At 40.5% G+C, this 14,968-nt stretch overlaps 1 protein-coding gene across 6 annotated transcripts in view; it reads right to left on the reverse strand.

Moving 5' to 3' along the window:
- Positions 1-14,968, reverse strand: part of ZNF410 (zinc finger protein 410) — a 48,444-nt gene that overhangs the window by 30,441 nt on the left and 3,035 nt on the right. For 4 of the 6 annotated variants that reach the window (XR_010122060.1, XM_063644266.1, XM_063644265.1 and 1 more), the window contains exons 2-5: positions 11,380-11,561; positions 9,646-9,781; positions 7,034-7,252; positions 5,304-5,495 (exon numbers count right to left, since the gene is read on the reverse strand). Coding sequence is in view for 5 of the 6 variants with exons in the window: in XM_063644266.1 (XP_063500336.1) it covers positions 5,304-5,495; positions 7,034-7,252; positions 9,646-9,781; positions 11,380-11,412 (580 nt within the window). In the remaining variant the exon portion in view is untranslated. Of the gene's footprint in view, positions 1-5,303; positions 5,496-7,033; positions 7,253-8,155; positions 8,334-9,645; positions 9,782-11,379; positions 11,562-14,968 lie in introns of those variants that run through there. The other 2 variants (XM_063644264.1, XM_063644267.1) reach the window with 2 other exon arrangements.

Here is a 14,968-nt window from a genome sequence, read left to right on the forward strand (position 1 = left end):
TGGGAGGCGGAGGCTGCAGTGAGCCAAGATTGCACCACTGCACTCCAGTCTGGGCAACAGAGTAAGACCCTGTTTCAAAAACAAACAAACAAAAAATCCCACTGTATTTTAAGAAGAAGTAGTCATTCTGGTTCAATGTGGGCTTTCTTTGACAGCCATTTTTAGATTTCCATCTTCTGAAATGAATTTGGCTATTTCCTGTCATTCTGGAAACTAAGAACCACCTTCCAATTTCCTGTACCACCCTTCTTTAAAATACTTAAGGAATTCAAAAACTCAGATGATTTTTAAATTTCTAACCACATTTTAAAAAGTAAGAGAAAATATCTACTGGAGTTTTGGTCAACAGAATAAAGAGAGGTGAGGAGAGGAGTACAAAGTGCCTCCCTTAAATGTAAACAAAATCAGTTACTTAAAAAATTTTATATAAATTCCAGATTAGCAAGTGGTGGTCCTTTTCTTTCACTTTCTTCAAGAAATACTTGAACATCAATAGAGAAAAAAATTAAGTCATTTAATTCTGCTATGAGCATATGCAGGCAGTGTATCTTTCCACTAATATATACCTTAGCAATAAGATTTGTATCTCCAAATTTCCCCCTCAATAGCCAAAAGTAGAATATATATGCTGTGCCTATCACAACCCCTAGAACCTGATGGTTAATCAATGGCAGTTTCTGTCCCATCTATTAATCTTCTCCTTGCTATACTTTACCAAATACTAGTCATAAAACTAATTGCTCCAAGGTCAGAGCAGAACCTAGGATGCTTCCTGCTAGTTACTATTAACTTTTTCTTTAATATTGCCCCAAGGTTTTTAAAAATGTGTTTACTTGAAAAATATCAGGGCCAGGCACAGTGGCTCACGCCTGTAATCCCAGCACTTTGGGAGGCCGAGGTGGGCAGATCATGAGGTCAGGAGATCAAGACCATCCTGGCTAACACAGTGAAACCCCGTCTCTACTAAAAATACAAAAAAAAAAAAAAAAATTATCTGGGCGTGGTGGCAGGAGCCTGTAGTCCCAGCTACTCGGGAGGCTGAGGCAGGAGAATGGTGTGAACCCAGGAGGTGGAGCTGCAGTGAGCCGAGATCGTGCCACTGCACTCCAGCCTGGGCGACAGAGCGAGACTCCGTTTCAAAAAAAAAAAAAAAAAAAAAATCTACACATATAGCACAAAAATACATATGCCATGAAGGAATCTTCCCACCAACCCCAGAACTCCAGCTAATTGATTTCTAATGAAAGGTCTGTTAACATCATGCTTTTTTCTTTTAGTTTTTTTCTTTTCTTTTTTTTTTTTTTTTGACACAGGGTCCCATTTTGTTGCCCAGGCTGGAATCCAGTGGCATGATCTCAGTTCACTGCAGCCTCGACCTCCCCAGCTCAGGAGATCCTCCCACCTCAGCCTCCCAAGTAGCTAGGACTAGAGACAGGTGTGCACCACCATACCTGGCTAATTTTTTCTATTTTTTTCGTAGAGATGGGGTTTTACCATGTTGCCCAGGCTGGTCTCCTGAGCTCAACAGATCCACCCGCCTTGGCCACCCAAAGTGCTGGGATTACAGGCAGGAGCCACTGCACCGGCCAAAAATATCATGCTAATACAGTGATTCAAATCAGTGATAGTAGGGGCTTTCTGGATTCCATTTTATAGATATAATAAGAATATTAATATAATCATAAAATAGGAAAAATGAATACATAGAATAAGGCAAGGCTAAGAAATCATTGAAACTCCTCCTGCTCAAGAATGAAGATTATCAATATATGCTCAAATAAATATAAGGCAAATTTTTCCCTAAAAAAAAAAAAAAAAAATCCCTCAGAAAAGAGTGTATTTGAGTTCTACCATGTTGGCCAGGCTGGTCTTGAACTCCTGACCTCCAGTGATCTGCCCACCTTGGCCTCCCAAAGTGCTGGGATTACAGGTGTGAGCCACTGCACCCGGCTGCCGTATGGTTTCTGTTACAACTACTCAGCTTTGCCATAGTAGCAGCCTTAGACAATTTGTAAGTAATGTGGATGCCTATGTTCCCATAAAACTTTAATTATAAAAACAGGTGGGGATTTGGCCCAAAGGCCTTTGCTGACCTGATATACAACATCTTATGCAAAACTAAAACGTTTCTGTATTTCAAACAACTTAGATTGTAAGTGAAGATAACATGCTCTGAAAAACTATGCTAGAGGACTCACAAAGTGACTTCAGTGTCGACAATGACAAAGATATTTATGTTAAAAATGCATTAAAATATTGAATAAAATCACTTCAGTACATGTTAGTGCAAGGGTGTCCAATCTTTTGGCTTCCCTGAGCCACACTAAAAGAAGAAATGTCTTGGACCACACATAAAATATACTAATACTAATGAAAGCTGGTGAGCTTTAAAAACAAACAAACAAAAAAAATCTCATAATGTTTTAAGAAAGTTTACGAATTTGTGTTGGGCTGCATTCAAAGGCATCCTGGGCCACATGTGGCCCACAGGCCATGAGTTGGACAAGCTTGTGTTAGTGGGTGAAAGCAATATTGATATATTTCATATGATTTAAAATGTGTATGTGGGACCAGGTGCGGTGGCTCATGCATGTAATCCCAGCACTGCGGGAGGCCGAGGCAGGCAGATCACCTTGGGTTAGGAGTTTGAGACCAGCCATGGCCAACACGGTGAAACCCCGTGTCTACTAAAAATACAAAAATTAGCTGGGCATGGTGGCATGCATATGTAGTCCCAGCTACTCGGGAGGCTGAGGCAGAGAATCACTTGAGCCCAGGAGGCAGAGTTTGCAGTGAGCCGAGATTGCACTGCTGCACTCCAGCATGGGCAACAGACTGAGACTCGGTCTCAAAAAAATAAATAATTAATTAATTAAAATGTGTATGTATAACCAAAATCATAAAGCTTCCAAATAGCAACCTATAATGTTAATTTTATCTACATGCTTAAAGGTTTACATAACTAAGTTAGAAAAAAATAAAAGGCTTTTAGGGAATTATCTTGCTGGAAAATAAAAGATTGTCTTATATTTGGGGTGATTTTTTTTTTTTTGGGAGACCAAGTTTCGCTCTTGTTGCCCAGGCTGGAGTGCAGTGGTGTGATCTCGACTCACTGCAACTACACTCCGCCTCCCGGGTTCAAGCAATTCTCCTGTCTCAGCCTTCCTGAGTAGCTGGGATTACATGCATGCGTCACCACGCCCAGCTAATTTTGTATTTTTAGTAGAGACGGGGTTTCTCCATGTTGGTCAGGCTGGTCTTGAATTCCTGACCTCAGATGATTGCCTGCCTCGGCCTCCCAAAGTGCAGGGATTACAGGCGTGAGCCACAACGCCCGGCCTATTTGGGGTGATTTTATATTCAGGCATACAAAGTAGTTGTTAAGATAGTAAGGCAACATACTTTGAGAGTAAGAAAAACATCCACACAATGCTTTGCTGATTATAACATTTCTCAGATAGAATGTTACATAATCTCCATAACAAGCCAATCAGGAAAGCTGCCTGATCTCTATGTTCAGATCATGAGAAAATTGAAGCTAAGGGAGGTTAAACTGCCCAAGGCAGGGAACTAGTAAATGATGGTGCCAGGCCTGGATCCCAAGCTCTCAGATTCTAAATTGCAAGCTCCCCTCCCTACGCTGCTTCTCATTGGCAAATATGACAGTATTTCTTCAATGTAAGAGGAAATGCTGAAGGTTTCAGCATCCAGAGATTGGCACATACATCTCAGGAAGAACCTGAACTTTAAGGGTCCCACCAAAATGTTAAAATGAACCATTCTAAGTAGCACTATGGTAGTCATAAACAGAACTAAGTATTTTGAAAACGAATAGTTTAGAGTTTGGCTGGGCATGGTTGCTCACACCTAAAATCCCAGCACTTAGGGAGCCAGAGGCAGGAGGAGAACCTGAGTCCAGGAGTTTGAGACCTGTCTGGCAATAGAGCAAAACCCCATTCTCCACAAAAAAAGAAAAAAAAGGACCAAAAAAAAAAAAAAAAAGATTTAATGTTTCAAAATATTCATAGGGAACTCTAGTTCTCTATGAGAAATTTTAACCTTTTATTTTCATTTGAATGGTAATCAAAAAATAATAAGCATATACTAGATAATCTGCATAAACTCCAAACAACTGTGTACTAAGTGCTTAAGCTTAGTTTGTGATAATGATAGCATTAAACTATGTAGTATTGAGTTGTCACATGTTAATGAGAAAACACAGAAGCAGACCTAAAAAAGTATTCAACACATGCTACATAAGCAAAGATTCTGCAGTGGTCTGAATAGAGCCGTGGTTCTCAAGCTTTAACATGTATCAGAACCAAGTTTTTGACTCAGTAGGTCTGGCATGGGCCTGAGAGTTTGCATTTCTCAGTTCCCACGTGACATCAATGATCCAGTGACAATGCTTTGAAAATTACTAGAACAGAGAAAAGTGACACAGAGTAAGTAGTATAGGCATGCTGAACTGAAAAGAAAAAGCATTAAAACCATCATAGCTAATTGTTAAACTGCCATGAGCAGCAATTTAGTTTCAGCGAAACATAATCCTCTGCCACAATGACTTAATGTTATTTTTATTTTCGTGGGTTTGGTAGTTTTATTCCTATTAACTGATAAAACTGTTTTGATTTCATGATGGTATAAGAGCTCTAAGTGAGGCCGGTCGCGTTGGCTCACGCTTGTAATCCCAGCACTTTGGGAGGCTGAGGCGGGCGGATCACGAGGTCAGGAGATCGAGACCACGGTGAAACCCCGTCTCTACTAAAAATACAAAAAAAAAAAATAGCCGGGCGTGGTGGCGGGCGCCTGTAGTCCCAGCTACTCGGAGAGGCTGAGGCAGGAGAATGGCGTGAAGCCGGGAGGCGGAGCTTGCAGTGAGCCAAGATTGCGCCACTGCACTCCAGCCTGGGCGACAGAGCGAGACTGCGTCTCAAAAAAAAAAAACAAAAAAACAAAAAAAAAGAGTTCTAAGTATATGAAGTTTACACAGAATTTACGTTTTTGCATATTTAAGAGACATTACAATAAAAAAATTCAAACCCAGAATGTATATTACTTTTTCTTTAAAAGGGGCTCTGTACATTATTTAAAGTTGAGAATTCAGAATACTAGTTGGTTTTGAACACAAATCTGGCATGGCCAAGTTATTTTATACAAAATAAAATTTAAACAATTTACAGATTTCTAGTCTTCTGCTCTCATCAACAGAATAACTTGAATTATATACAACTCAAACCGGCCACTGCATTACCAAAATCTTTGCACAGAATAGTGGCAAGGAAAATGCCGACAGGCCTCACCATTGCTGCTGGTTTTTGCATTCTTTGCCAGTTGTGCACGAGTAGCAGCAATCAAACTATCATGGGCCAACTCTTGAACCCGGAGGAACCATGGAATGCTACTGTCTGTGCTCTCACTGGAGAGGAAATCATTCCCTGAATCTTCTGCCTCATCTTGTACGAACACTAAGTGCTCAGCTGAAGAGCCCAGACCTGGAAGAAACAAAATATATGAAAAGTTAGCAACCAAGCAAGCCTTTTATTTGCCCTGGCTCAGAGACTCTCCATGTCCCTTTTTTTTTTTTTTTTTTTGAGACAGAGTCTTGCTCTGTCACACAGGCTGGAGTGCGGCGGCGCAATCTCAGTTTACTGCAACCTACGCTTCCCAGGTTCAAGCGATTCTCTTGCCTTAGCCTCCTGAGTAGCTGGGATTACAGGCATGTGCCACCACGCCTGGTTATTTTTGTATTTTTAGTAGAGACGGGGTTTCACTATGTTGGTCAGGCTGGTCTTGAACTCCTGACCTCGTGATCCGCCCACCTCGGCCTCCCAAAGTACTGGGATTACAGGCGTGAGTCACTGCGCCCGGCCCAGAAACTCTCCATGTCCTAAATAAGCTATTCCTGACCTTCGCCTTTTACCTCAAACTTCTCATTGAAGAGTAGGCTATCACCTTTCTACCTTTAGTCTACAAGCTTGTCATTACCTTGCCTCCTCTGGTTTCAGAGGCAAAGCTATCTTTCTTGGTCAACCAGACTAACCCCCACCTACTGTATTTCATTCTCATGCTTCAATTATCACCCCATATATACTTGTGTTATCTCCTCTCTCCCATCTGCAACTGGTTCCTATCGGCCAGCATTTCCTTATGTCTTTAAATATGTCCTAACTCAAGTCTCTCACCCTTATTTTTAAAAAGAATTGGAAAACCCCAAATACTTCTCTAGCTATTACCTTCTTCCCTGTTCCTTTAAAGTCAAGTTTCTTGAACAAGTGTACCTTCTAACTTGCATATCTATTGTCTTACTTCCCATCCACTCCCCATCTCTTTAACCCTGGCCTCTACATCAGCTACCACAGTAACAATTGCTCTTGCTAGGGTCACCAGACACACACTTCTTCTCACTAATAAGCCCATCATGTAGTATTTGGCATGATTTCATATTTTTTCTGCCTTAAAACTTCTTCCTCCCTTGGCTTCCCTGCTACCAATCTCTCCCAGTTCTCTTCATCCCCTTCCAGCTGCTCCTTCCTGCTCTTCTGTCGTCCTCTTAAATGTTTTTTCCCAGAGTCCCAGACTTGCCTTCTTTTCTGTTTATGCTTGAGACTTCTCTTGAATCAAAGAATCCGTGTTGTTTCATACGTTTCCTGAATGCTGATAAGCACCAAAACAGACCTTCCTAGAACTCTGGATTCCTGTTTCTAACTCTCTAAAGGACATGTTCTCCTGAATATACCTCCAAAATCTCAACATAAATAGGCACAGATTGGAACTAATCATCCTCCCCCAAGCCTTGCTCTTCCTGTGCGACCTCAGTAAATGGCACTACATAATTTCCCAAACAAGATATGAGTCATACTAGAGTCCTCCCTCTCCCTCTACATATTCAAATGGTCACCAGACACACCAATTCTCCAAAATAATAAAATACTAAAGCTTCTTTCTATTTTAAGTATGACTAAGTTAAATACGCTCCACCCCTAATTTTTTTCTTAGGCATAAGCAGAGCTCAAAAAAAAGGAAAGAATACCTGCTCTTGTTAGGTTAAGAAGAATAAAAGAAGTGCTATCACTTGGCTGTAGATCTTGCAGCAAGCTAGAAGACTCTGAAGTGGACAAAAACTCCGGGGATTTCTGTACAGTCTGAGCTCTCGTCTCCTCTCCGTCTGGACCCACATTCACCCGAAGGCTTCTCAAAACAGCTGAGGAAGGGACCTCCTTGGAGGAGTTAGAATGATTTGTAGTATCATCTAGTAAAGGGAAAATACCACAGCTTTATGTAGCACCTATCTCTAGGAGCCCACCATTTTGATACACCGCACCCAACATCTCTTGGAAGCTAACATCCTTATAGGAGCAGACAGCATTCTCATTATACAAATAAAAACTTTGTCTTACAGAAGAACAGAGAGATGGCTTTATGTTCCAAAGGCAGTCAGCCAAAATGTGAGGAACAGGATTCTCTGTCACTTGGCAGTAATGGTTGGTGAATAACCAACCATTCACATTTGGACATCATCACAGAATTTAGTCGTTTTTGAGGCCAGAAATCAGTACTTTCTCCTTGAAAAATATAGCTATACAATGAATACTAACTCAAGAATAGGATCTACATTTTATTTTTCCTGGAGAGAGCTCCCTCTCCTTAACTTTTACATTAGGTTGGTGCAAAAGCTATTGCAGTTTTTGCCATAACCTTTTTACCTCTGGTTCTATCTCAGGCTGTGGTATTTTTTCTGTGCCACCACGCCTGGTTAACTTTTCTATTTTTGGTAGAGACAGGGTTTCACCAGCCAGGCTGGTCTCGAACTCCTGACCTTAAGTGATCCACCCACCTCGGCCTCCCAAAGTGTTGGGATTATAGGCATGAGCAACCACGCCCGGCCTATAATACTGTGTTTTATGAGCTGGGAGGCAAGTATTTGGATTTTCATTTACTTTTATTTATACTTGTATGTCTAAAATACTTTAAATAAAAATTAAAACTAAAAGAAATGTGGAAAAGAAGGTGAATGCATTTTTTTTTAAATCCATTCATTAGTTGATGAACACTAAAGCTGATTCCATATCTTGGTTATTGTGAATAATGCTGCAATTAACACGTAAGTATAGACATCTTTGACTTACTGATTTCAATTCCTTTGGATATATACCTACAAGTGAGATTGCTGGGTCATAAAGTAGCTCCATTTTTAGTTTTCTGAGGAACTTCCATACGGTTTCCATAATGGCTGTACTAACTTACATTCCCACCAACAGTGTACAAAGGTTCCCTTTTCTCCATATCCTTGCCAACACTTGTTATCTTCCATCTTTATGATAACAGTCATTCTAAGGGAAGATGGACACTCTGTTGTTTTCATTTCCTTAATTATTGTTTGTTTATACATATATTTTTTAAATTTATTATTACTATTTCTTTTAGACAGGGTGTTGCTCTATCCACCCAGGATGGAGTACGGTGGTGCAATCACAGCTTACTGCAGCCTCAAACTCCTTGGCTCAAGTGATCTTCCCACCTCAGCTGGGACTACAGGTGCACACCACCATGCCCAGCTAATTTTTAATTTTTTGTAGAGACGAGGTCTCCCCATGTTGCCCAGGCTGGTCTCAATCTCCTGGGCTCAAGCTATCCTCCTGCCTCAGCCTCCCAAAGTGCTGGGATTACAGGCATGAGCCACCACACTGGGCCTGTCTTCAACTTTTCTAACTGGTTCTTTCCTCTTAGCATAAAGCAACCCTCAAATATCTCAGATCTTAACACAAACAAAAAATTTCCCTCTATCTTACCGCCTTCTCTTTTTTCCCTCGTACCAGGAGAGCCTTTAGAAGTATGTATTGATAGGCCTGGTGCAGTGGCTCACGCCTGTAATCCCAGCACTTTGGGAGGCCAAGGCGGACTGATCACTTGAGGTCAGGAGTTTAAGACCAGCCTGGCCAACATGGTGAAACCCTGTTTCTACTAAAAATGCAAAAATTAGCCAGGCATAGTGGCACACACCTGTAATCCCAGCTACTTAGGAGGCTGAGGCAGGAGAATAGCTTGAACCCGAGAGGTGAGGCAGAGGTTGCAGTGAGCCAAGATTGCGCCACTACACTCCAGCCTGGGCGACAGAGTGACACTCCCTCTCAAAAAAAAAAAAAAAAAAAAAAAAAGCAAGTATGTATACTCAAGTCACTGCAGCCTGACTTTCCATCCTCTTCTCTCCATGGAACAGGTTCTGCCAAAGTCAGTAATGGACTCCTTTTAGTCCCTATTTCACTGGGCCTGTCAGTAGCATTTGATACAATGATTTCCCCTGGGTTTCATGCCTCCACTCTGCTGATGTTCATCCAACTATTTTAGTCTTTGTTTCTTCCCTCCTTTACAAGTTCTCCTGCCCTACCCTGTACCTTAAATAAAGAGTTCCATACTTTTGCATTGACCTTTTTTCCCCATTCTCACACTCTCTGGGTGATCATATCCATTCCTGTGGCTTAAACTACCAACGCACTAATGATTTCATAGTTGCTTTTTCTCCATGACTCCTAATTTTTACAGTTTCCACCAGTTATTAAACGATATATTCATTCCACAAGTAACATAGAGTAGGCTATGCTCTTAAGACTTCTTTATCCTATTTCTAGTGATCTTAATTTTTACCTGGTAACATTAGCCGACTGCATTCTGAGGCTTCAGTCACGGGAAGGAGGGACAAACAAGTAATATCTTTAGCTTCTGATTCTACAAGCCCCTGTCCCAGTGGGATGGACGTATTCTGAACAAACTGTACCAGGAGCTGGGGGAAGAAAAGACAACACGGAGAAATACAAGTTGTTAGAAATGTATCTAAACCTCTGAATTTACCAAAAGGTAATATTAAGACTGTTCACTAGTCTCATCCATATTCAAAGAAAAACTAAACAACATAATATCTAAAGTTATTTTATCAAGTTCTCTGTTCTAGAGAACAGCTGATTTATATAAAGTCATGTGCTGCATAACGACATTTCAGTTAACAGACCACATATAAGATGATGTTCTCGTAAGATTGTAATATCCTATTTTTACTGTACTTTCTCCAGGTTTAGATATGTTTAGATACACAATGTTTACCACTGTGCTTCAACTGCCTACAGTATTCAGTACAGTTAACATGTTATATAGGTTTGCAGCCTAGGGGCAATAGGGTATACCATACAGCCTAGAGTGTAGCAGGCTAAACCATCCAGGTTTGTGTAAGTATACTCTACCATGTTTGCATAATAATGATATCAACTACCATCACATTTCTCAGAATGTATCTCTATCACTAAGTGACACTTCACTGTAATTAAGTTAACCTCTGCCACCTTCTGTCAAACAGAGAAATGATAAAAATTGATAAAAATAATTACATTTTAAAATAATGGCTTAAAAAAATCAACTGCATCATATTGATTACATTTTACAAAGCACTTTTCTGTGTACTGGCTCATTTAATTATTGCATTAACCCAGTAAGATTTAAGGTGTATGTTTTTTTTTTTGAGACGGAGTCTCGCTCTGTCGCCCAGGCTGGAGTGCAGTGGCACGATCTCGGCTCACTGCAAGCTCCGCCTCCTGGGTTCCCGCCATTCTCCTGCCTCAGCCTCCCAAGTAGCTGGGACTACAGGCGCCCGCCACCACGCCCAGCTAATTTTTTTTTGTATTTTTAGTAGACAGGGTTTCACCATGTTAGGCAGGATGGTATCGAACTCCTGACCTCATGACCACCCACCTCGGCTTCCCAAAGTGCTGGGATTACAGGCGTGAGCCACCACACCCAGCCTTAAGGTGTATTTTACAGCTGGGGAATCAAATTGAAGACATTAAGTGACTTGTCTAAGGTCACATGACTAGTTAGGAGCAATGCCAATCCTCAAATTTAAGTAATCTGATACCAAATTCAGGTGACCACTCTGCAACACAGATGTGCTAAATTTAAAGCAAGAAAAGTGAACAACAAAAAATGTTTAAATCCCCAATCACATTTAGAAAGAAAATACTTACAGATATATATAAAATAAAAGAATTTGTAGTAGTAAATATCTATATACTTATACACCTATACATCACATGTATCTCATATTTATGTGTATATTTACATATAAACATATATTTTTATTTATAAGATTTTATTACATTATCTAAATGTATAATGATTTCACATATACTGAAAAACAGATATAAAAACAATCACAAAAGATAAAAATATAATTTTTAAATCTTTGAAAAAATAGTAACAACCAAACCATATAGCTTATAAAACCTAAAATATTTATTATCTGGCCCATTAAAGAAAAAATTTGCTGACCCCTAAACTAAACTTTGAAATACAGCCCACCAAAAGAAAAGGAAACAAGCTGACTGGGCTCACCTCTGGTTTGGATTCTAACTCATCTGATAACATTGATTCAGCTTCCAAAACCTGTAGCTATTCAGGGGACAAGTTCAAATTTAATTCAGAGTCAATGATACCTTCCTGTTATGTTCATATTCCTCTAGGAAATACTATGCTCTTCCTGTAAGATGTTGTACTAGGTGGGTAATCAATGTAACCTAGAATAGGGGTCAAAAAGAGAGAGGGGGCATTAAGAGCAGTGGGAAAACACAGGTACATAAAGACAGTTCTTTACATATACAAAAAAAATCACAACAAGCAAGCAAATAAAGAATTCAAACCAAAACACTTCTTTTAAAATATAACAAGCTCAACAGGCATCAAAACCCATAAAAATACTACGTTTTGATGCAGTATTTCACCTCTAATAATCTAAAAAACTATCTTAAATATGGATAGAGCTATGTCCAAAGATGTCCATCTTATCCTACGTAATAATAAACAACTGGAAGCAATGTATACACACACACCCCCCCCAGTTAGGGAATGGTTGATTAAATATGGCACTGTCACTTCAAAATATGCTATGAAGTGTTGGGCGTGGTGGCTTACACCTGTAATCCCAGCACTTTGATAGGCTGAAGCAGGTGGATCACTTGCGGTCAACAGTTTGACACCAGCCTGGCCAACATAGTGAAATCCCCTCTCTACTAAAAATACAAAAATTAGCTGGGCATGGTCACAGGCACCTGTAATCCCAGCTACTCGGGAGACTGAGGCAGGAGAATCCCTTGAACCCAGGAGGTGGAGGCTGCAGTGAGCCAAGGTCGGACCACTGCACTCCAGCCTGGGCGACAGAGTGAGACTCTATCTCAAAAAACAAACCAACAAACAAATGCTATGAAGACAATGCAACAACAGATGACTGACATGTTAAATTATAAAAATAAAATACAAAGTTATATACTTGCTATTATTAAAACTAGTTATAATAAGCATCAGAAAAAGTAAAAGGAGATTCATACAGCTACGACAGTAGCTATACTGTGTGGTAGGCTGGTAGTTTTCTTTTCTCAATTTTCCAATATTTCTAAAAGGCAACCATATTGTTTTGATAATTTTTTAAATTACATTAAAAAAAAAGAGTTAAAATTTGAAGAGCGTTTCCCAAAGGTAGTATTCTCAGGACCCTGATGCGGCTGTTCTCTCCCTTTTATTTATTTATTTATTTATTTATTTATTTATTTATTTTGAGATGGAGTTTTGCTCTTGTTGCCCAGGCTGGAGCGCAATGGCACGATCTCGGCTCACCACAACCTCTGCCTCCCAGGTTCAAGCAATTCTCCTGCCTCAGCCTCCTGGAGTAGCTGGGATTACAGGCATGCGCCACCACGCCTGGCTAATTTTGTATTTTTAGCAGAGACGGTTTCTCCATGTTGGTCAGGCTGGTGTCGAACTACCGACCTCAGGTGATCCACCTGCCGTAGCCTCCCAAAGTGCTGAGATTACAGGCGTGAGCCACCGCGCCCAGCCACTCCCTATAATTTAAATTCTTACTTTCTTATAGCTTAGTTTCTTTTCAGGATTTTGGATTGTGAGTCCATTTTATTTTGTATAACTGTTACTAAAATTGGGAGCACTATTACAAATAATCCTACAGTGTAAAATGTATCCAGGATGGGTATATTTTCAATCAACAGGTACTTTAAATTTCCAATTAATACCAGGTAGTGTGGAAAGGTAGAACAAGACAGACTTTACAAAGAGGGCACTTAGGCTGGGCGTGGTGGCTCACACCTGTAATCCCAGCACTTTGGAAGGCCGAGGCGGGTGGGTCACCTGAGGTCAGGAGTTCAAGACCAGCCTAGCCAATATGGCGAAACCCCGTCTCTACTAAAAATACAAAAATTAGCCGGACATGTGGCGGGTGCCTGTAATCCCAGCTACTCAGGAGGCTGAGGCAGGAGAATCGCTTGAACCCGGGAGACAGAGGTTGCAGTGAGCTGAGACTGCGTCACCGTACTCCAGCCTGGGTGACAGGGCAAGACTCCATCTCAAAAAAAAAAAGAAAAAGTATATGAATAAATGATTTTTTGTCCTGTTGGTTTCTCACTCTCTTTCTAGCTGCCTGAAATCCTCATTTTTCATCATAAAAAATGAGGCCAGGAGCGGCGGCTCACGCCTGTAATCCCAGCATTTTGGGAGGCCGAGGCGGGCAGATCACGAGGTCAGGAGATCAAGACCATCCTGGCCAATACGGTGCAACCCCATCTCAACTAAAATACAAAAAATTAGCTAGGTGTGGTGGCAAGTGCCTGCAGTCCCAGCTACTCAGGAGGCTGAGGTAGGGGAATCACTTGGACCTGGGAGGCGGAGATTGCAGCAAGCCGAGATCGCTCCACTGTACTCCAGCCAGGGTGACAGAGCAAGACTCTGTGTCAAAAAAAAAAAAAAAAAAAAAGAAGTAACCATTTACAAGATATAAATAGAAATGCTCCTTCCAAGTTTCCCACATAAAATATCATAAATCCCTGACTTTTCTTCCACACACGTTTTTCTTATTCAAGCACTGCAACAGCTTCATATGGTTTATCCATCCCTCTATTTAGAGAGGAAGGAACCAACGCTGAATATATTACTTAATTACCAAGTTATTAAGTTGCAAAGCCAGGACTCCCACCCACACCGGAAGTATGCAGGAATCATTGGCGTGAATAGTGATTACATCTCTCTAGGTTTGACCCTGAATCTCCATGGCCTAAGAATTCCTTTTCTCAGCCTAGGCAACACAGTGAGGCCCTATGTCTTTTTTTTTTGAGACTGAGTCTCGCTCTGTCATGCAGGCTGAAGTGCAGTGGCGCAATCTCGGCCAGTGAGACTCTATTTCTACAAAAAATTTTTTTTCAATTAGCATCACATGGTGGCACATGCCTGTGGTCCTAGCTACTAGGAAGGCTGAGTAGGAAGATCGCTTTAGCCCAGGAGATCGAGGCTGCACTGAGCAGTGATCACGCCACTGCACTCCAGCCTGGGTAACAAATGGAGGCTGTCTCAAAAAAAAAACAAGAATTCCTCTTCCCCAATTCCAGCTTGTCTTAACAAGCCAAGAAATTATCAGATGTTTGTTGTTTAAGTCATCCTTAAGGTTCCTCCAACTTTGAGATTCCAGGATCGTAAAATCTCTGAGGAACCAGACAACTATTTACTGTCCTTTATATGTTATCTATGACATCTTTTTATTTCAGTGTTTTCATTTCAATAATCTTTAAAAATTAACACGAGCATTTTCTCAAGCACTGGGTATTCATATTATAACTAAGTACTGCCATACAATTTTTGTGTCCAAGTTTATGATTTGTATGTGTACAGTATGAATAAAATAAAAAATAGCAGGATGCATTAAGATATGCAACTGAACTCAAAAGAATTTGTACTAGAGCACTCAGTATCTTATCAAGTGTACTGTGGGGATCTCATCTTTAACAGAGCAACGTACTATGTACATTAGCTACAGGTGTAACAGCAAATACACAATTAAACATTCCTATTCCCAATTCCTTACTCAACAGATTTCCAAAACTGCAATGTAAATCTTTTTTAAAAATTAGTTTCACTAAGATATCGT

This window comes from Symphalangus syndactylus, chromosome 8 (assembly GCF_028878055.3).
Source record: "Symphalangus syndactylus isolate Jambi chromosome 8, NHGRI_mSymSyn1-v2.1_pri, whole genome shotgun sequence".
NCBI classification, from domain to species: domain Eukaryota; kingdom Metazoa; phylum Chordata; class Mammalia; order Primates; family Hylobatidae; genus Symphalangus; species Symphalangus syndactylus.